At 44.4% G+C, this 23,356-nt stretch overlaps 2 protein-coding genes across 6 annotated transcripts in view; one reads left to right on the top strand and one right to left on the bottom strand.

The window, feature by feature from the left end:
• Positions 1–23,356, bottom strand: part of hiw (highwire) — a 199,817-nt gene that overhangs the window by 162,601 nt on the left and 13,860 nt on the right. The window lies entirely within an intron of this gene.
• Positions 1,419–23,223, top strand: LOC122417360 (uncharacterized). 3 transcript variants are annotated; one of them, XM_043430806.1, is made up of 3 exons: positions 1,419–1,577; positions 8,664–9,588; positions 19,770–23,223. In XM_043430806.1, the coding sequence occupies exons 2-3, from the start codon at positions 9,409–9,411 to the stop codon at positions 21,153–21,155; spliced, it is 1,566 nt and encodes a 521-aa protein (XP_043286741.1). In that variant the 5' UTR covers positions 1,419–1,577; positions 8,664–9,408; the 3' UTR covers positions 21,156–23,223. The 3 variants fall into 3 exon arrangements, with proteins under 3 accessions (XP_043286741.1, XP_043286742.1, XP_043286743.1); XM_043430807.1 differs by lacking the exon at positions 1,419–1,577 and adding an exon at positions 1,619–1,979; XM_043430808.1 differs by lacking the exon at positions 1,419–1,577 and adding an exon at positions 6,296–8,154.

Consider the following 23,356-nt stretch of genomic DNA (forward strand, 5'->3'; position numbering starts at 1 on the left):
TTTAAAAAAAGACGATTCTGAGATGATCGCTTTCAAAGATTCGAGTATTAGACGACACGGCGCGCACCGAGCGGTCGGTTGGAATATCCATAGCTACGAATATAGAATACTCCGATCTTTATGAAGTTTGGTGAGAATAGTCTTCAAATATTCTACTTGAAGAATATTTAATAAAATCGATTTTTCCGCCCATCACAAGTGCATATAATAAGGCCGTAAGAATATTTGCAGTATCAGTCATTTCGATGGACCGTTTCTAACGATACACGGAGAGAAAATTTCACTAAAAACTACTATGGTGCCATAGAAGTAGGGTTCTATATCGGTAATATTTACTAATTCTTACGAACATACATATTAATTTTTTGTGAAGCGACTCAATGAAAATTGATGAGTGATGTCAAAATAAATACATCGGTACACACATGTGTACACCGGTATATTATCGTACAATCGCGAATGAAATTCTGTTATACACCATAGTAAATTTCTAAACACTTTGGCGTATGCATGATCGATGCTTGTGTTCGAGCTCCTCAAATTTTACTGTGTTCAACTGTAAATTTCAATTGTGAAAACAGTGTACTGAGTATAGCAAAACGGCCTAAAAATTCTACTTGACAGTTCATCACCGAGTCAACATAAATTTTACAACGTTTTCTTGGTGAGCTATGTTAGGAAAAGATAGCACAGTTTAAACCTTTGTCACAGCAAAATACGCAATTTAAAAATTTTCGTTCAAAATTTCCTTGGAAATGACAATATTTTAGGTAAAAATCTTCAAAATGGGCGATATAGAACCCCAATAACATGGCAGCATGGTAATTCTTACTATTTTTTTCTCTCCGTGTGTACGATGGCAAGCGCGTGGATACGCTCGAGTGCGGAGAAAATGACAATTTCGTTGATGTCTCCGCAGATACGTGCGATGTTTAGGCATTCGTTCGATTTGGTCTGCAAGTGTTTTTGTCCATGTGCGGTAGTAAAAGATCTTCGAGGGTGTTGAGAGGCTGCGAGGGGAAGAGAAAAGGAGCGCGAGAGATAAAAAGTGAGTAGACGGAAGAATAATAAAGAGGGAAAAAGTAACTCTATGGTAGATGGAAAGATGCTGGTTTACGGGAGGGAGAGCGCGAGCAAAGCGAAATAGAAGGAGGAAGGGAAGAGCGGGCGGGCGGGGGGATGTAAGAGTGCGGGGGTGTGGGAGCGCGGGAGAGCAGAAGCTGCACGCGAAAAGGAGAAGCGAGGAGGGAGGAAGAGAGAATGCAGACAAGGAAAGCGCCTCTCTCGGCTCTGGTTTGCCTCCGTCTCCCTTCCGCTCTCCGCGGCTGTCTCCGTTGTGCCGGAGTGGCGCGCGATAACAGTCGCGCGGAGGTGCAAACCCGCCGCGAATTCGAAAGGCCGCCAGTCTCTGGCCGCGCGTCGTCGTCGACGTACGAGCCGCGTCGCGTCTCGCCGAAACTGTACCGGAGCGCATACCAAATACGCGATTTGTACATACACTGCTGGTTTTATATTGATTACATATATGAGAATATATGTCAATTAATATATGATGTGTATGTGGATGTGATTCGGAGGTAATGAAGAATTGATTGAGTAATCATCGTGCGATTAAACGACGAAAGGTCATTCGTATCACAAATATTAGCGGCGACACACCGAGGACTCGATAATAATCCACTTTATGAAGGAAGCGCACACGTTTTCACGAGTCTGGTCACGCGGGTGACAAGTGTTCCGAAGTCTTGGCGAACATCATTTTTTGTCCCGCGGGTCGTCGTCTCGCATCTCTCAGCGGAAACGAGTTCACTGATTAATCGTCGCTAAGCATAAAATCTCGCGTGTGATCGCAACGCATTTTCATTGGATCTATAAATTGTTCAACGATGCCATTTGCCATTGGTTGTTGAAGGAAAAGCGGGGAATTTTAAATGGATTAATTTTAATGGCAGTGCGGATATTTACTTGGATTTATGACGGTGGGAGAAAGTTTTTTTCATATATTTATAGATGACGATGATAATAAGGAGAATAACGATTGGAAGAGAGCACGAGAGTTTATCGGGTTTACGCGGTTAACTGCTCATTGAGTACAAGCGCTGCTGCTCCTCTCTCTCGCTCTCGCCGTCTCCGCTTCTTTCTCTCAAGTGATTTGGGGACAAGTATGGAATGTGCTCTCTCGGAGCACTGTACCCGACGCTCGAGCGACTCGAGAAAAACCCTCACGATCATCGTGCACACGCTCAAAAGGCTTCTGTCACTTTGCCGTGGCCTTGGCCTCCTCCTTGTTCTTTCATAATTACATGGATTCACTCATTTTTTCACACCCGCGATCCAGCTCCACGAGAAAAATAGCGAAACCGGCGAAGCTAAATTCTCGAATAATTATCAAATCGATTCAATCAATTTCCCCTTCAATCCTCGATCACTGGAATATTGATAAACGAGCACGAAATTGGACGCGGGCTATAGAAACGGACGGAAATTTAGCTTGTTTGAGCAAACTTCTCATTTCCAATCATTTAAACCGAAGCGAATTTTTTAAAAATCCTGACTTTGTTTTCCCACCGTGAAAGTCAAAAGGTTTTTTTTCATGAAATCAACCAGAGATCAAAACGTCTGTTTTCTTCGTTCCAATAACCATAAAACATGGGCAAACTCGTGCAACGTACATCGATAAATGAATATTGAATTACACTCGATAAAGTTCCCGGAATACGAAGTAAACGCTGCGAAATATTGACTCGTAAATAACGAATTCTCTGAACTTTTCATCCGATATTATTAAACATTGATACGCTTCGAGTAACGAGAAACTACAGAAAACAGTTAATATTGATATAAAAATGTACAGTCCGTTCGAATTGGAATACAATTTTTATGAGTGCGCCAGAAAAAAGAGACTCGGCACATTGGCAGGAAAGAGAAAAAACGAAGCTATCATCACCGTGTGTTCGGGTCGAGATTACGCGACGTTGTTACAGAGATTCTCATCGTGACACATGCAGCACCCCCCCCTCTCTCTCTCTCTCTCTTTTCGTACGTCTGTGGACGCGATGACTCGAAGTCTCGTACGATATAAAGTCCGCGCGTTGTATTATCGTGTGATAATGGGCGACAAACGAGAGATCCAAAGCTCGAATATAAAGCACACGAAGGAAAAAAAACGAAAAGGAAGGATGCTACACAGTGTGCGGTAATTTCGTTGGGCCGTTGAGAGACTCGATCGACGAGAAACCGTATCTTATCAGTTATCTCTGCGGTGGGTCGTGTACACGCATACGCTTTAGAACGTATTTAAAATGCAGAGAACTGTCACAAACGTAGCGTTATCGTTGCTCAAGAAACTATCGATCTCTCATTGAATTTCGAAGGAATAAAAACAAAAACAAACACTGCGAAATGGAGAGTTTGGAGCTAACGCAACGTCGCTTGTAATTATTTGATAAATTTTTGCAAATTTTCCATCCGCTCGATCGATCCGAGTGGACGAGATATCAAAGAAGGTTCAATTAAAGTTCAATTAGAATGCATTTTGTTGGCGATTCTCTCGGTCGCTTTTGTTCCGTGTTTATTTTTCTCCCCGTCAGTCTTGCCCACTCTGAAAACTTTTGTCATCAAACTGAATATTCGATAATCCTGTTGAACCTGTGAACGTAATCGATTGGCGAGGAACGAAAAAGTACGACGAATCGAGAGAACAGTGCGGAAATTTTAAACTCGATCGTTACCAGTTTTCGAACGTGCAAATGAAATTATTTCGAAGACAATGGAATTAATTATGCAAATGCAATCAATACGAATATGAAAGAAGCTAAATCGATTCATGAATTTGTTTGTGTTTCTTTTTTTTTTTGAACCATTGAATTTCCTTGTTCATTCATTCAACCTTGATGCAATCAGCGAGTGATGTTCGCGAGTGCACTTTTGCAGCTGGCGTTGCAACATTAAACGGCAACGTTCACATTCCACGGGCTCATGAATTTCGAAAGAATTTTCATTTTCCGTCTACAATGAACGCGTAATCAATGAATAACTTTGAAATTCACGTTAACCGGGGCTCGCGTTCTCCCGAAAAAATTAATGTGCGATTCGTAGAAAAATGAGGAATCCGCTGCTCGTGTCGGGAAGGTTCTGCTTGTCCCAGGCAATTGATCGTTTTTACAGGCGAAAAGCCGCACGCGATGAATTATTACACGTGGCCCATGGAAAAAGAATATAATCGAGAAGCGGAATTTTTTATGACGCATGCAGGCCAGCGACGGATTCATGCTCGATCTGCTTAAAAGCGATAATTTCACGAGAGTGGAGAACGGATAAAGGAGAGTATAAAAAGTCGAGAGGAAATAAAAAAAAGAAGACGAGTGAGATGAAAAGGGAGGAGGAAAAACGAGGAGCAGGAAGAAAAGATGCTATGCAAAATCGCACTTGCGCCAAATAATTATAGTACTTTCCACAGCTGATGTTTATCGGAGTTGAAGGGCGGTGTGAGACCCTGAAGAACGCTAGGAGAACTCGGGACTAAGGAACGATGTAATCGCGTGTGGCTTAGCCTTCTCGAGAGCAAGATCCAGCCGCGCGCACGTTACACGGACACTCGCACATGCATACCGCGACAGACACGAACACGAGAACGCGTGTACATGGAGGCGAGAAGAAGGGAAAGAAATCCTGGATGGAAAGAAAGAGATCTGAGGATGAAAATCCCGAAAGATTAGCCAGAAGTGGATGAGCATTGACTGTACCTACTTATCAGCTTTTTCTCTTGATCTCATTCCCTTTTTCTCTCGTATTAACTTCTTTCGACAACGGCGGCATTCGAACCTGTGCAAAGAAAATCTCCAGCGCCCGGTACGCCGATAAAAATAGATTTTTGTCTCCGAAAGGCGATAACAAATGAACGTTGAATTTATCGCGTTGAGCAAATTGAATAAGAGAGTGCGAAGGAACCGCGAGCACCCAAAACGTGTACGAAAGTATAATAATATTAAGATTTTTGCTCTTCGAATCATATTCCTCTTTCGAGAAACTTTTCGAAATACATTCTGCACAAAACATCTACTCACTGTGCACTGAAGAGTCAAAAGTGGATGAGCAGACTCGGAAAATGTTTGCAACGAAAACTCAATCCCTGCGATGCTAGTGGCAACATTTTTACCATGGAAAATTCTCGTTAATATTAACTTTTCATTCCGACAGTCATTAGACGAAACTCTCAAGGGTCTATCGTGCCAAGTATCGTGAGAATAGTTATGGGAATAAAAAGTGTGTCGGGGGATGGTGGAGGGAAGTGTGAGCCATAACGAGCGAGCTATATACGTTGAGATTTGTAGGGCAAACTTTGGATTGGTATAATCGAGTCGAGTAACGCGATCGAAAACGATTCGATTTGCTCGTCGATTCCCGCTCGCTCAATTTTTTCTCCCTTTTTCATGTAATTAGGGCTTGTCGAATAGATTTGAGCTATGATTATCGCGAACGAAGAGGAAAGAGAGAGAGAGAGAGAGCGGGAGAAAGAAGCTTCGTGCGGAGGCGCGGATACTTGGAATATATGAATATCTATTAAGCGAACGTAAATCAGGTGAAATGTTCAATGACAGACTGCTGCGTGCGTGCAGCGGAGGAACGAAGGCTGCGGCTAAACGTGAAATTTCGCATAATTCGTTAACGTCTGCCCGTACGCCTCGTTCCTTTTCTTATTACGTATTCCTCCTCGCGAATCTTCAAATTTTCCCTTTTCCTTCTCGTCCGTCATGTTCCCATCGTACGGTCATTACTGTCATTATCATTATCATTACGTCATTATCTTCTCGTATTTTTAATAGCCGAGTAGCCGCGCCGCCCCTTCCTTCCTTCTCTTCTCAAATAATCTTAACGAGCTTTAATCGATGCAAGAAAATCCCAAGGGTAATTAGTGCGTGAGCTCCGGGAGAGAGAGAGAGAGAGAGAGAAAACAAGATGAGATAATGAAAACGTAACGATAACAAGTTTAACGACAATTAGAAAGCTCCGGCGAAGGTTGTATTACATTTGCGTCGCAATTTTTCGCCAATTTCAACGCTTTCCTATGCGTGCGCTTTACGACCGTATTTGCCAGGACATGAAATCTTCTGGCAGCGCGGTAATATTGGGGCAGCGCAATTGTCTATAGGCGGATATTTATTTTCTCGTTAACTTCGCGAGCTGTTATTTTTCATTCATTTCCTATTTCTTCGCTGTATTACCTGTAATTGCGCGGGCAATATTCATTAAAGCGTGAATCGCTTCCGTGAAAAAACGCGCGATCCCTTGCGATGGAAATTGAGGATTTTTCCCTTTTTTCATTACCACGAATCCGCGGAAATTGGCCCTCGGGAATATAGTTGCGACGCGTGTACAGGGATATTTCAAGAGATATGATTTAGGACGTTTGAGAAAGGAAAATTTGCTGATCATCAATCAAGCCCTCCCTCCCGTGAGCATAACAATTATCGAATTCTCTCTTCGCCTTCCGGAGTCTCGCCGTCCCATCCCCTGCACGAGAATGGCCAAGATTGCGAAAATGTCAGATAGAAAGATTTCGATCTGACGAATTACGGAGAATCTCAAACCTCCGAGAATCCCTTGTGCTTTTGTTAATAAAACAGAAGGAGAAATGAAGAAGAACGAAAAGAAATTGAAGGGAGGAAGGGAAGCGTTGGTACAGAGGGCGATAAAGCAATTTGGACGATGAGGCAAAACGAGAATTAATGCTTCCTTTCGACGAGCTTTCTTGCTGAAATGCACACTCGACGCGATACATACATCGCGTGTACGTCTATCTCTGTCTCAAAATCTTTCGTTTAACCGTCAACTTGACATGTTCCTCGCTCTCTATATACATACGTGTATTTTTTTTCGTGATATATAAACTGCCAAAAAAATATGAACGCAGGTATATAAAGAGAAGTTTTTTTCAGTAAAACATACATCGCACGAAAAAGTTCGTGCGCGGCGCTTGTGCTGCTCGTCAATCAAGAAAAACGCCCTTCTTTCTTCCCAGAGCTTCTTCTCTTTGCTCATAGATTTACGTGAGAGTTTTCTCGAGGGCAAGAGCTTCTTTCTCGACGGACAAAAAACGCAACAAAAATGGCGAAACGTCTGAGGGCCGGGAATGGGAAGGAAAATTGTGTTTATCTCGTCTACGCCTTTCCCTTTTTACCTATCGCGGAGAAATCTGTATTCAAAAAAGTTCTTTTGAGCGTATACTTTACGAGAGATCCGTTTTCCTTGGCGTATGGATTTCTCTTCGGTAACGACGCGTCGCGTGTGTGTGTTGAGAACGAGGCGAAAAGTCTCGCAGGCTTAATTTACTTTTCTTCGCATTTCTATACGCGAAAATTCCACTATTTTTATCTAAAACTGTATTAAATTTCACCTTATTTTCGGGCAATCCCTGCGAGAAGTAATTACCATTTTTTTTTTCAACGACTCGCAGCTTTTCATTAATATTCGAAGAAAGCGAGAACGCGGAGCGAGAGTATTTGAGTTTATTCAGCGCAGTAGATCAAGAGGTGTAATATTTTCGTAAATCTCGACGAGCGTGCGCGCGATCTTTCCATTATTTTCAAGTGAAACTTCGTACTCCGTTTCACCAGCTCTTTCGTGGCCTGAACCGTGTTAGGAGTAACTTTTAACCACGGCCAAACGAACGATCAAGAGAGCTAGAGAGAGAGAGAGAGGGAAAAAGGAGCAGGGCACGGAGAGAGGAGAAATTTCAATAATTACGCCCGCCAGGGCGAACTACCAAGTTTCGTTCTTCCCGCGAAAACTTCGACCTTCATTCCTGCACCCGCGAGAGGGAAAGAGACACCATAAAAAATCGCGAGAAAGGGAGACCGAGAGCGAGAGAGTGAGAGAGCGAAGGAAGAAAAATCCTTTTTATTGTATCCTCGTTCTTCTCGGCCAATATAATACAAACCAACTTGCCGTTTCTTCGGTTCAGTACGAAAATCTTGGCTGAACTTTATCGCGTGCTCGGGGTAGTAACTTCTGAAATCTCTCCGGTGTAAATTTCGCGGCCGAGAAATGACAGAAAAAAACGTCTCGTTTGAATGAAATTAGAGCTCGAAGGAAGCCAGAGAAAAAGATCTTTAATGATCGCTGATGGAATTCTTTAATGATCGCTAGAGGAAGGTAAAATCAGCAGGCTAAGAAACAGTACAATGGAAGTATAGAACTCACGAATATTCATTTCGAACAATGGTAAAAGAGGTTGCTTTGAAATTTCTTCGATTTTCCGAGCAGCCCTCGAGGCGTTTATAATCAAAGTTTTCATGCAAATTGAGTTATTTCGTTGAGCTGCTTTTTTTCCGCTGGTTTCAATGCTCGGATGCACCGAGCCGACAAGTCGAGTAAAAGAAAAAAGGCCGCCGAGGATGATTGAGTCGACGCGATACACAAGTTATTCTCGTGCTCCTGGCACGTTATTTCGAGTTGGAACGGAGTGCAAGAGCAAGTTTGGGCGAGACCGCGGTTGCGAATTGCTCCGTTCGATTGCTTTTCGACACTTGTATCAGAGCCGCGAACGTGACATAAAAATTTGATGATGATATAGTTTCGGCGGAGCGGCCACCGAATACCAAAATCCTCTCGACGTTTATCCCCCGCGAACTAATATATCTCGACGTATTTCTTGGTTTCAGTATCCGCAGTAAAACGAGCTCCTGCTGGAACGATGAGTTACGATCGAAGCTAAATATTGAAGCGCGGTCGTGATGAGCGAAGATCTGGAGGCTCCTTTGGACAACCGGAGACTGGAAGTTGAGAGACTGATCCACGAGATGAGAAGTCTCGTAAAGAACATTTGCGAGAGCTGATTGACGAGGAAATAGGGAGAGAAAAATTGTGATTTTCGAATATCGAAGGAACATTCGTGCGATGGTGGAAAGAACGACGTAGCCTGATCGCCAGGCTCGAGGAGGATCGTCAAAGGATACTCGAGGGGGAGAGGCTGAAAAGATTTGAAATCGTGCATTTTTTTCAGAAACAACATTTGAAGGAATATCAAATTGTTTAGTGAGAAAAATCGGTCGAAAAGGGATTGTAAAAATGTGGAATAGGATCCGGTGCCGAGCGAGTTCGAACGGTGAATCAAGGCTCGTTTTATCGTAAAATTGCACACTCGCGCGCCTATTCATCCGGAGCGAAAGGGGAGAGAAAAAGCGCGAGAGCGTAAGAAACATCGTTGGCGGTTGGGGGCGGCGGCGGCGGCGGCGGGACGAAAGGTTCGCTGGGTCAGAGGGTTGTTACGGTGAAAGCGCGAATGGGACAGGAGCAAACAGAGAAGAGACGTAAAGGGTGGTGATAAGAGAAAAAGAAAGCTGCCAGCGAGCGAGGCGAAGGCCAGTTATTTTTTTCTCTTTGCCAAACAACTTTTGAAAACAAAAAATGGGAGCAGCTCGGAGGCTCGTGCTGGGTAGCGCGATTCTGGGACTTTTCTGGAGCGGATTGCCGAGGTACGGCGTTGCTACGGCCGAGAACGGCCAATCGTCGAAAGCCTGTGAACCTGCGCCCTGCACCTGCGACGATTACGGAAGGCTCACCTGCGATTGCAAGGGCCAAGAGACGGTACGTAATTCTTCTTCTTTATGTGCACATTTTTTAGCCGAGTTTTACGATTCAAAGAGAAGTTTGCGCAGCGTGTATTCCCGGCGTCGAAAATATATTTTCGACCTCGGCATTTGATGAATTTTCCCTTGCGTTCCCATAGAAACGATTATTCAATAGAAAGGATTATCGTATATTTTCGTAAAATCCCATTTGTATTTATGAAAATTTTCATGAAAATAGAACTGTTTTCATCGGTAGTTGTAGAAAAAACTACAGTTCAAACGAACGATAAAACTGCAAACGAAACTGACGTTATTGCAAAGACTCATTCGAAATTTGGCTTTCGCCGGTTGTAACGAGTGACGAGCGAAAAACGAATTTGTTTGTGTGCTCGTGCACATAATTGCCAGAATTACTGCAGGTTTTTACTTGCCAAAAAAAAATGGAATAAAAGCCCACCAAAAAGGGGAATGCACGAAACTGGAGAAGGCAGAACTGAAACAGTATATGAAAAAAGGAAGAATTTTCGAACGAGCGAAAAAAATACGAAATTGGCTGCAACAAAAAAAGTCATGGCCAGCGTGGCGAGGCACCGGTTTGCCAAATTGCAGGGACCTTTAACCCACTTACGTTTGAAAAAGCCCAAGCCCCGTTGGCAGAAATCATTTTTTTTCATCACTCGGTGACGTATGGACGGGAGAGAGACTCTCCGGACGGCCGATAGCCGGCGGAGAGCGTTTATACACTGCAACGATATATAGACGTAAAAAATGAAGAGTGCGAAGACGTGCACAAAGCTATATGCGCACAGCTTTCGCAAGTGGGAGCAGGCGAAAAATCAAAAAATCGTGGCCAACGCCATTTTTCAGTATTTTCAATGACGTGGGATACGCCCGCTCGTGTTTCGACCATTTATATACATGAACCGTGTCTGCCGCGTCCATTTATTATGAATGAGAAATGTCCATATTCGCCGGCATATTTTTTTCATCCTCTCAATCCGCTCGAGAGTCGTGTGCTAATTTTATTGATTGAACGTCAAGCAACGAAACATTATTGTCCCTCATCGGCGAACGGAAGAGTCCGAGAGCACTCGCGTACGTTTTGTCGGCGAAAAGTTCAGTTTTATCGAATTCATCCGAAAGGGTGTATATACAAATAATTCGAAAGCGTATAACATAGCAATATAATATCGGTTTTACGTTGTACTGTCAAAGGGGAGATTTCACGGGACGGTGATAATCGCGAAATTGAGAAAACGTTGGTCGGAGCTTGTAGAGCGAGAGTGCAGGATGTGAAAAGAGGCGAGGGAGGAGGGTGAGAGAGAGAGAGGAGAGAAAGCGATTCGTCGTCGGCGGGAGGAATATGGACTAAATAAATAAGGTTCGCTGTTCCGGTGCTCGGGTGCGCGAGAGCGACCTGGTGAGTTTAAGTCCCGTAAATCATCCCTTGACGTGACACAGAGAGAAAGAGCAGAAAGTGAGTCAAAAGGTAAGGCGGAAGGGGGGAGAAAAAAGGTTGAGAAAAGAGGACATTTTTTAAAGCTTGCGCGGGAGCACCGAAGGGAACGAAAGAGAGGAAATGTGTGGATATGCAAGGAAGAGGGAGGCTTTTCGGAGGGAAAAAATAGTGAAAAAAAAACAAGGGAAAGAATACGTGTAAAGTGTGTGCGCACATTTATGCAAATCGTGCAGACTCTGCTTATGTGAGGGAGCTCGTGGCAAGAGGGTGAGCGGCCACCGGTTAAAAGAAAAGGTTCGGCCATTGTAGTTATACGGGAGGTGACGTGCTTTGGAATTTATCGCGGTTAGTTGGACGACGAAGACGACGAGGAAAAAAAGGAGCCGCTCCGCATAAAGGGTTAACGCGAAAAAGGGAGAGAAGGGGACGAAAAAAGTGAAGATATAATTGCGAGGGATGGGAAAGTGAGGGCGGGTGCGAGGACCGAGGGAGAGTCCGAGAAGGGCTTGAAGGATATCTCGAGTATCACGTGACCACTCAAGCTCACTTCCGGTTACTCTGCCTCCTTCTTTCTCTTTTTCTCTGCTCCGCGCGTCTATTACCCGGAAAGTAAGTGGCTATTTCACGAAATTAGTGAACTCCTCGTGCACGCGGGCTCTCCCTCGCAGTTTCTAGCTCAACTTTATTATTTTTCTTGCATTTATCCCCGGCACAAAAACCCGTGTATCCGACTTGGAAACTTTTATGTCGCTAATATAAACGGACAATTAACCGCGGGCGGATATCAGCTCGAAATGCACCGGAACGGATTCGCTATAGAAAATTCTGATAATCGAGAAAACGATTCCTTCCCGTGTTCCGCCGCTGCCTCTAACCGATCATCTCCACAAAATACCCGAACCATCTGCTCAATTTTTTTTTGTGAAAGAAGGAAAAGCAACCCTTTTTCTTCTTCCCTATCATTAAAAATATGAATGTGTTCTGCGTTTCTTTCTTTTTACTGCCCTCTGAAAAAGCATCTGCTTACGATATCTACGTGCGCGGAGTGTGGCTCGTAATTCGGCCCCCAGAAACGATCGTATACCTCTCGCGCGTACCGTATAATATATCAATTCTTCTATACCCATACTCGTTCCGTTCCCTTATCTTACGGCGGAGCTAACGTCAGTGATAAAATATCTCGAATACTGCACACACTACTAACAGCCATATCGACACACACGGGCTATTCCATGAAAAACTATCGATTTATTATGCGAAGCGCTCTGCATGTTTTCTGTACTCGAAGACTCAAAACATTCCGCAACGTTTGCGCGGATGCCGGATCGTTAAAGTTCAACTTATAAATCCACTCGAATTAAAAAACTTGCTCGACTCGCCTGAAAAGAAAAAAAGACCGAAGAATCGAAGAAAAATTGTCAAATGGCCGAAAAAATGATTCGAGTATGAAAAGGAACAAAGTGAATGCGTCAATGGTAGTTGAAAAATGTTTTTCCATGAAATGTATTTCAATCGTGTTACAAGAGAATTAATCAATCTGGAATAATACTTTGGTTAATTCGCGTGCTATTTCCGGGGCACGGAAAGCCTCGTGCAAGGAGCTTGTGCGCGGTACGTTTAACACATAACTTCGTTTCCTTTCGCCGTGTATAGAGGGAAGGTAAAAAAATGGGAATATAGCACACCACCGGGCGGTATCATGCCCCGAGATAAGGCTGCGATCTTAAAAAGTCACTCTCGCGTTAGCCGCGTACGTTTATGCTCCGCCCTCTCTCGGGCTCTTTCGTGATAAAATTGGTGCGCGGGGGTGGCGTGGAATCTGGCTGGAAAATGTTGTCACATTTTTCTCAAGTGACCGGCGGTAGCGCAAGACTTTGGCCGAGTTTAGCCCGGCTCCGCACAGCAGGGCGAAGCCTTCTTTTTTATTGTTTGACATTTCGGAAATAAACAACAAGGAAAGGCGCGGAGTCTGTTGCCCGCACACTTATGCGGATATATTCTACGTGTAGAATTTATGGGAGAGAAACGTTGCGACGACAATTCCGCGTGACGCGATCGGATCCGCGCGCGCGCGCGCGCGCGAGGTTAAATAGAGAAAGACGGACGTACATACGACGGAGCCGAGTCGCGGCGGGGACCGTAAAACGGGAATCGTAAAATCCACGTCCGTGACGAACCGAAGCCATAACTAGCCCTACCGAGCGTTCGTATCCACGAAACTCCATTTCCCTCCGACCTCAACTCTTTCCCCATGACTTTCGCTTTAGATTATACTTCGAAAGTCTCGCCTAAAATATTAATCGTTCGAATTCGTGGGGCGATATATGATATCCTTACGATTGCTATTGAATCATTGTTCAAAGTCATTTTCAATGCGGGCACGTATTTTCGTATTAGCAAAGACGATGAGATCGCTGAAATATTATTTTTTTCAAAGAGTGTATCCCCGTGAAAATTTGAAGCCTCGTTTCCTTGATGGATTCTGATTCTTCCTTTAGTTCGAGCTTTCACGGCGGGGATTGAAACGCATCGAACCATTTCCCCGTCGATTATTGCTGGCCAATTTCGCTGAGGGGGGGTCCAGAGTAGAGATGAAAAGACGATCTGCGTTCACGCGGATGCTCGAATATCGGAGTTTCATGAAAAAAGAAGTTCGGAGATCGGATCCTGCGCGATGAGGTGAAATGTACGGGCGCCCGATATACGCGCGGGTAAACAAATGTGAACGCGATTGAAAATCGAAAGGACGGAAAAGGCGCACTCTTGCCAGCTGGATCACGCAAGTTCGAAGCTTTTTGTCTGACAAGTGTCGTGCGTGTGTACTACCGGGCACTAAAAGACGCGAATTTTTGTTCGGTTTTACGTTCCGCTAACCAACCGGAAGCGAAGGAGAGACTCGAGAGAGTTACTACCGCGCGAACGGTGGAGAACACGCTCCCAGTTTCTCCCTCGCTACCAATTTCGATCCATCCCGCTGAGCTCTGCATCTTTTTTCTCGCGTTCCATTTTTTATCCCCATACGCTCCGACGTGTATCTACGTTAGCACACGCACGTATCGAGCCCGCCGGCCAAGTTTCGTATCTTAGTATAATACCACGCAGGATATTGCTCTTTTTCCCCCCAACTCGATGAGAGATTTATTGGTGTAGCTATCGGTTTGAATTTTCATTTGTTTACGATCTCAGGCGCTTAGAATAAGCTCGAGTTATCTCAATAACGTTTTTATGAAAATCCGATCGCGATTCCGTGGCAAAGAGAAAAAGGGGCGCGGTGCGTTGCGTTAGGAATTGCAAAGTTTCGAGTCTCCAATGATTTGCTTAAAGATCGCAGACGCACGGGAGTTCGAGCTCTCGCAAGCATTTGAAAAAAGTTTAAACCTCAATTGTTTCCAGGCACGAGAAGCGGCGGGACAAAGTTGCCGGGAGATTTTTCGCAACGTGTCGTTACACCAGTTTCGTTTTAATCCTCGCTCAAATCGCGATACTAAAGGTTTCAAAAGTAAAAATAAGCGGGAGGGAGGCTGGCGAGCTAATTTCGCCGAGGGCGCGTGTCGCTCTGCCCCACGTTATTTGCACCCCCTCCGGATCGCGATGTTGCTCGTGTGGGTGCTGCTATGCTTACCGGTGTATATTTTAACTGCAGTCCACTCAACCGCAAGCTCCGACTCTACCAGCAACGCGCGTGTACATCCACGTATTATTTCTCTCGGAACCTCGCACAACCGCGAACGAGAGTCGCGTGTTTGCATAACGGAAGTTACCGATCGAGAAGCTAGATAAAGAAACCCGTGGAAGGGAGGCTATGGCAACAGAGGTGCAAAGCTCTCCCTCGCGTTCCCTTCTCTCCTCTCCTCCCTTTCTAATCGGATGTTTGCCGTATTAACGCGGCAAAATAGCGGAAGAGGATGGGAAATCGTTGAGATTCGACGAAAATGAATAATTTACAAGGGTTTTTCAAACGAATTTAAATGAATAAACGGAGCAGCGAAAATAGTCATGAGATTGGAATAAATGTGCAAATTTTCGTCTTATAATTGGAGCCTCGTTCGTTCGAAGAATCGATATATATATTGTTGGGAAGTACGAGAGGGCATAGGAAAAATTGGAATGATTCTTTAAGAAGATTGAAAACTTTTTGAAATGATTTTCCACGCATAGGTGAATTACGTTCGAGGGTATATAAAAGATGGAGATAAAGTTTGGCGAATTGAACAGTTCTTTATATAGATTAAATTCCGCGAGTTCCGGGAGGAAAGGGGCGCGAGAGAGAGGTTTTTCCTGATGCTGGCCGTATGCTCGCGGTGACAAAAAAAGAAGAGAAAATATACTTGAGGAATTTATATTCCATGGGCGAAGCTTTGCGGAAAAATGAAGTCTCGAAGGTGCTTTGGCGTCTGGAAGTCAAAGTCGTTTTATGCCTCGAGTATGGTTCGGTAGCGGAGTGCCTTCGCTCGCGTTTCCATCGTCGGCAAACGAAGAATGAAAACGAAGAAGCTCTGTGAGATTTTTAAGCGTACCCGAGGGAATTTTGAGCCCGTTAACCCTCGGTAGAAAAACGAAGAACTAAAAGGAAAGAAAAAAGCAAAAAAACTAACGCTGTAAAATGGGGAACGAGGGAGAGGGAGAAAGTTATAAAACACCGGAGAAAGCCTAGAGAGAGAGAGGGAGCGAGAAAGAGAGAAATTTTAAAACAAAGACGGAAAATGTCCGAAAAAGGATGATAAAAAAGAGGCAAGAAAAAGTTGCTCGTTAACGAGAACTAGGAAAAATACGGGAGGCTCGAGAATCGCTCGAGGTGTGTGCATACAATTTAATACTGGCGAGAAGAAAAACGAAAGGAGGGATACACGAAAATCGATTGTTCTCGAGACAAAAGGCTGGCATTTGTCTCCCATTAAGTGGGAAACTGGCACGAGTTACGACCTTTTGTTTTCCATCGCTCGATATCCATGCCAAATCACCTTTTTCGCTCTTTCAGCTCCCTCTCGCGCTCTCTAATGTATACGGCTCGTAAAGCTCGATCGCAGATTCCGCATAATGCGGCTCGTGTTACCGGAACACGCACGGCCAATTTGTCGGTAGCGCAAACTCGTGACTTTGAATATACCTCGACGTTCAATCTTTTTTATTCTTTTCTCCGTTCCTTTTTGTCCCTCCTCAGCCGACGTTCCTTCCTTTTTCCGTTTACCTTCGACTTTTTCTTTCCTCCGCGTTTTTTTTTTTTTCGTCATTTTCCATGATTTTTCTTATGCTCTCGCTTCTTTTCTGAGCATCAAACACGTGGATTTATCGAATTCACACCACGTTTATTATTCTCTTCCTTAGATGCGAATAAGTTCATCATAAATTCGAATCAAGGTTCGACGAAAAAACAACAATCTCGGGTGCGATGTAAAAGAGGACAACTTTTTCTTCGTGCTTTTTCGTATTTTCATCGTGTCACCTACCCGCGCGCTTGGCCGAGGCAAACGGTACTTTGAATGGAGAAAAATCTCGTGGACGAAAAATTGAATTATTTATCTTTCCTTTAATTTTTTTACAACATCGTTTTCCCTCCGTTTTATGCACAAGACTTATTTCTCTTTGCTCACTCGTTCCGAGTACAATGAAATTCGATTCGAAAAAAATCTCGAATCCGAATTGGATGAGTTTCGAAGGAGCAACGAAAAAACTAACTTTTCTGTAACTTTGTATTACATGATAAAAAAGAAAACGGTTTTTTTTTTTTTTTTTATACCAATCGATTTTGTTCGAAAGTTTCGAGCGAAAAGTCGTAAATAAATGTGAAAAGACACGTGCTACTTTTGCACGAATCTTCACGGAGACGGGTAAGTTCTTCTCTCGCCACTTGCGAGAGAAGAATCTCACTCGGTTGAAAGTTTATTACGAACAATGTGAGTAACACGGAGGAGCAAAGAGACCCAGAGCGAAGACGACGCCTCGCGGGAAATTGTTTCGCATAAATGCTTTATGGATCATAAAAATAGCGAAGTGAAGTCCGAACGGAGAAAGAGGAGAAGGAAAAGGAAGCAAGCGAGTGCGAGAGAGCACGAAAATCCGAATGAAGCAACGGAGAGAAAAATTTTTCAAAAAACAACCCCACGCGATCACGTGTCAAGTCACATTCATCTGAATCTTCCGACCCTTCAATTTCGTTATAAAAAACCAATGAAATTTCGATACTTGATACAGAAAGGTCTGAAAGCACACGAGCCGCGGCGATTTGAGAGCGAGAAATCTCGAAAAATCTGAAACTCAATGACGAAGAAATTTCGTTCGCCTCGCCGGAGTCGTTTCTCTAACGGAAGAAGATTCACGAGCACGTGCGGAGGCCAAAATTATTAAGGAAAGAATAATAATATCAAATTCATGGCGTGAACGGTACAAGAATTTATAGCCTCGTCGTTTTGTTACCTTATTTCCAGCTCGAACTCGAGTTTGCATACACGCACGTATATATACATATATTTTTTGCGGCGTACGTGTTCGGGAAAACTTGCCGAGTCGATATATATAATTATGTACTAGACGCCTATGTAAAGGTGATTGTGGAAAAACATAGATCTTTTGGTATTTCGTTCACAGCGTCCATGTATTTCGACGAGCATGTATATGAGATAAGTCTCCGGCGATGCGACGTTGAACCCTAATAAAAATGTAAACCACCCTGTCCGACTTTCTTCTCGCCCCGGAGCTCGCTGGCTGAACGATCCTTCTCGTCTATGCGAGCAGAGGGAACTTTCTTATTCGACAACTTTTTAATCGACTCTGTCCATGATACAAAGAAGGAGAGAATGAGAGTCACCGTGAATGAGACCGGGGGAGCTCCTGCTCGCTTCGTAAGACGAATTAATTGGATATTCATGTACACCGGAAGCCCAACAAACTTTAATTCATTATTTCCTCAGTGAAAAAATCGTGAATTCTCGATAGAAAAAGTCCCTCGCCAATTTTATATTCGAACTTTATAAAGTGTATTATTTCATTCGTTATACAAGCCTCTGGAAGCTGGAACGCATTTAGATTTATTATTTAAACCTCTAAAAATGTACGTTTTTTTTTGAAAAATTTGATAAATTTCTGACCAAACCAACATTGTTTTTCTCTTCGTTATAAAATTAGCTATGTACATTCTCAACGAGAGACAATAAAGAGCTGCTATTTCTCGTTCAATCTCGCTCCGTCGATCGAACGATGAAAATCTGAGATTCACAGCGTCGCTGCCGTTCTTCTGTCCGCTCTTCCGAACTTGCGTGTTTACAGCTGACGCATGAATATATGCGACTATCGAATGAATTCGAATTTATTCGGAAAATTCGATGAATCGATTGGAAAAAATGTTCGTTTTTCTCTTATAACGCAGCGGAGAACAGCTCACGTTTACGATAAATTTTGGATCGAGAGCTCGGAGCTGTGAGACAAGTGCAAAGCTCGACGAACTCTGAGAACCGTTCGTCGTCGGCCCGGCCGCTCTTATCGGCGCCTCCGCGTAACATCGAACAAAGGGAGACTCGCGCGCGTACGCGTGTGCGCCGCATCCGGCAGCACACGTGAAACCCGAGCCACCAAAAAATATCGAGGTTTGAACGATCGCTGCAATCGGAGAACGTTTGAAATTCGTGGGCCACCGCAGCAGCATGAAATATTGACAACGGAAATACAAAGGCGACGCGAGCTAACCCAATTCGAGTAGTTTTTCTACTCCGATCCCCGAATGCCTGAAAACAGCTAGCGCCCTTTAAATTATGCATTTGTCCCGAATATTTCCACTTCAATTCCACCAGTAACCAACGCTCGGAAAAATTCATATTTTTTCACGATCAAATTGGTAAAAGGAACGATCGATTTCAGAGAGAGTGACAGCTGCGCGAGCCTTTTGAAAGAAAATATAACTCATTGATAAATCGATTCCGCATTATTTGTCCTCGTGCGAGTAGCTCGGAGGGCCGTAATATAAGAAAACACGCAATTGTGAAAGAATTGAGTAATAACACGCGCGCAGTTGGACAAATGCATGAGGGTAATTTAAACGACGTGAACTATTGCGTCGAGACGCAAATGTTTCGAGAACGTATAGGTAAATGTAGAACAGAGCGTACACGGGGAGTGTATTAGGTGTCCCGCTAATTGGCAAGATCCGGAGCACGCACGAGGCGAACAGTTAGTCTGCTTAGAGATTCAATTATACAGAGGGCAGATCCGATCCCCTATTATCGTCTCTCGACTCTCCGCGTACACGTTCCCTCCTGCGATTTCCTCTCTCGCTCTGGCTGTGGCCCTCGCCCTCCGAGTTCTCCGCGTACGACGACGGGACACGCGTCGAGTATACTCTTGGCAAATTACACGCAAATGCGCTACGTGCATTCTGCTGCCCTCGTCGAGATAGATTCCCCTTGCTTTTGGGCAAGCCCTCGAAACTCGCTTATCCGCAGACTTCTCATTTGATTATCCACGCTATTATAATTCTCCCCGTTGTCGTACAGCGGGGCGAAGAAAAAACCTCAGCGAGATTAGTCCGATGGACGATTGATCGCGAGTGGCTTCCAAAAGAAAATTCGTACTCGACTTTGCTTCGCCGGTAGCTCTGATCGGTGAATCACATCGGAAAAGTCTTTGCGACGAGGCACAATCTTTTGTCGGAGGCTCACTCGTATGGCTGGTGCGGACGCAACCGCTCGCGGTCTCGAACGCGAAACGAAAGTTAAAGTAGAGTGAATGTGTTTTATTTGTGATTTCAGGATCTGGTGCTATCGTCAGAGGGAGAAACTCCGTTGAGTCCTCACACGATGAGGATATCGGTGTCGAATTGTCCGTCGGTGATGCTGCGCAATTCGAGCTTGTCTTCGATGACGGGTCTGCGAGCGGTGGATTTAACGAGGATAGGAAATTTGACACTGATGACACAGAGCTTTCGTCTGGCTCGAGGGACGCTGAGGGCGCAGATATCGATAAAAGACACGAGGATCGAGACGCTGCCGTCGTTCGCGTTCCACGGGGACGTTGCGTCGATGAGTTTCGAGAACGTAACGATAGGAAGGGTGAACGCGTTCGCGTTTGCAAATCTAGCGGACACGGAAACGCTGCGATTGAAAGATAGCAGAATCGAGAGCATGGAGGAGCAGGCGTTCAAGAAATTCGACGTTAGTTATTTGCACGTTGTCGGTGGCTCGTTGGGCGAGGAAGTGCCGAGTAGAACGATGAACGACATCGAGGTTGCGACGAGTTTCATCCTCGACGGTGTGAGCATGGGGACCGTGAGGAGTTCGGCTTTCGTCATAAAGCGGCCAAAAACGGTAGCGATACAGAATTGCGTGATAGAGAACCTCGAGGCTGAAGCGTTTGACGTGACAGCGAGAGGCGCGGTTATAATAAAGAACAATAACTTTGGCACGCTCGGGCCGGGAGCTTTCCTGGGGATAAGAGGCGACGCGGAAGCTCGTCCTTTCGCGGTCGCGGGCTCCGGTCGAACCTCCCTGCCGGACATGAGTTTCACGAACAACAGCGTCGTAAATTTCGAAGAGGGCTCGATCATGTTCGATCGCAGCAGTTTCCGGCCGGTGCTTGAAAACGTTTACGTAAATCGTAGCTGCGACTGTTCCCAGCTCGCTCTGTGGAAGAACAATGTATTGAACTACACCAATTTGTACGGTAGATTTTACAGCAACGAGATGGGAGCGTTGACGGGAACGGTGGTGCAGGACTTGGAGCCGATCGAGGAGAGCCCGGAGACCTTTCTGTGCAGCGACGAGACCCGGGACAATTCGGCGACGAGCTTCGTCGAGTACGAAATGAAAAAATGCGCTTTGGGCAACTCGGTGATGCTGTTCGCGCTCCTCGTCGTCGCTCTCGTCGTCGTCGTCGCCCTCGCGATATTTTGCCTCGTTTGGTGTTGCAGGCGACGACGAGAAAACGGCCCGAAGCGATGGATCAGCGTCCCGACCTCCGCCCCGGACGTTGTCACGTCCAAGAAAAACGGGCACATCGGGAGGGACGCTAACAGCACCGGGAACCACGCTCCGGTCGACAGCAGAATCACGATGGTCGTTCCTGACGGGCGACTCTACAGGGAAACGGAGTTTCACGTAATCGTCGAGAAAGCCGAACCTCTCACGACTGAATTGTAACCAGAAGCCTCGCGCCCCTCGTCCTCCCGATCCCGGAGATCCTCTCGACGCAGAGACGAGCCCGAGGACTCGGACGACGAGGAAAAGCGCGAATTCCGGGTTTACAGGCTATGAGAATACGAGAGACGCGTCTGAATCGACCGCTTCGTTTCCCTCACCGATCCCCCGATCATCCTCGACTACGAAACAACGAACCAGGACGCGCGCAAACCGTGCTCAAATTCGCCCCCGAGGCCGAGAGACAAAGACTCTTATCCGATTATTAATAAACGCGATTGAGGCGCCTCACTTATTATTGACATTATGCGATAACTCACAATGACGACAACTGAAACGAACTCTGAGCGACCAAGCTGCCATTTTTACGTCCTGCACACCTCGTCAGGCTCGACTAATCAAATTGTTAAGAAATTTCCGCCGCAGGAGATTTCGTCATATGTACGTATGAAATAAAATAACCGAATGAATGATAATCGAATGAATCGTGCGTGAGCAAGAGCAACTTTGCGGCCCTTTTGCACAAGGGATTTTTAGAAATTAGCTCATAAACGACTATCTATTCTGTCGTACCAATTGTACAGGCCCCTCAAGCTTCTAAACAGGGCGATTAACGTCGTTCGGGTAAGGAAAATAAAGGGGGCAACGCGATCACACCAATTTTCGGCGGGAAATCAAAAGTGTGCGAAGATTTTTCACTGAAAAATCTTAATTTTCTTATGGAAACTCGTCGTCCGTAACTTATTTATTGAACCATCGAGCTGCATTATTATTTTTCGTTCGAACGATGATCGTCTCTGGTTCCATTTTTGGACATATAATCGGTACAGAAACGAGGCTCTCGATCATTCCTTTTTCATGTGAAAATAAAATTGTCATTTTTCTCCAAATCGTTAGCGAAAGAGAGCGAGAGAATAAGTGTTGTATAGAATCGTGCGAGCAGCAGCAGCAGTGCTTCGTCGTTAAAAAATAGAAAGTGTAAATACGTTCCGAAATAGTGGATCGTGCCGGACCCCCCAGCCACGGACGATTCGCCGATTTCTCAAGAGTTTCTTCGTTCGAGGGACGAACGAGGCCGAAAAATGTCTTCAATAAAATTCTACGATATCGAATCCGAAACTTTCTGAATATCTTTCTCAACGACCAAAAGGATTACGAACGATCAATAAAAAGATCGAGGCCTCCCGAATGCAAAAAATTCCGAAATCTTTGCTAGTATTTTTAGAAAAATGAAAAACTGTCCGTCTCCGCTATAAACTCATGTTCCTAGGATTTCAGATAAAAACAAGCCGCCTCGGAGGAACTCAAAAATTGAGTGAAAAGAATTTATCGAATTGCGTAGCAGCGCAGCGACTTTGAAAATTTAAAATCAACGAATTTATCCGAACAATCGCATATCACGACGCGTGTATATTCTCAAAAGTTTCTTTCGCGGTTTCGTAGATTTAATCGTACATATTTAGAGCTTTCAAAAAGGCGTTAAATTATTAGTAAGTGAAAGAGAGTGAAAGTGTGAGTGTTTTGGAGTTACACAACGAATCGGCAATATTTTTGAGTACAAAAGGTGATTCAGAGTTGTTCGTTTGAGGAATAATTTCGAGTAAAATTGTAAAAACAATGTGCCGATAAAAGAGAATGTGGCGTTTCAGGAAAAAAAGTCGTGTCGACCTGGACCATCGACGAGACAACGAATTTTCATAATTGCTAATACTTCCGTTTCCCCTTATGAATTTAGTGTAACGATAAATAAAGCAAAGTTTATTCCCCTTCCCTTCCGAAAAATGAGAACAACGCAGGATGGACGGAGTCACCGATGAACCGGACGGAACATCGATGAAACAACGCGTTGCTTTTCAATCGTAAATATCGAGCAAGCCCTATGAAATTTGCTTGTCGAACGTCGACAACGATTAAGAAGAAAAGAGAGATCTAAGCTAGTCAAGAAAAAGCTATACAAATACATATAAATAAATAAATATATATATGAAACAAAAAAACCTATTTTAAAACCCATAAAAAACTTCGCATGCGCGTCGTTCATTTGTACAAATAAAATAATGTCTTGGTTCAATCTGTGTTGCTTTCATCCTACGGTAATGGCCAAAGAACAAACCAGTTGAGAAAAAAAGGAAAGATAAAACTAAACGACCAAACGAATAAAATATCTTTGGAATAATTGCTGCCTTCGAAAAATGAGAGCTTCG

This window comes from Venturia canescens, chromosome 10, assembly GCF_019457755.1.
Source record: "Venturia canescens isolate UGA chromosome 10, ASM1945775v1, whole genome shotgun sequence".
Classification (NCBI taxonomy): Eukaryota; Metazoa; Arthropoda; class Insecta; order Hymenoptera; family Ichneumonidae; genus Venturia; species Venturia canescens.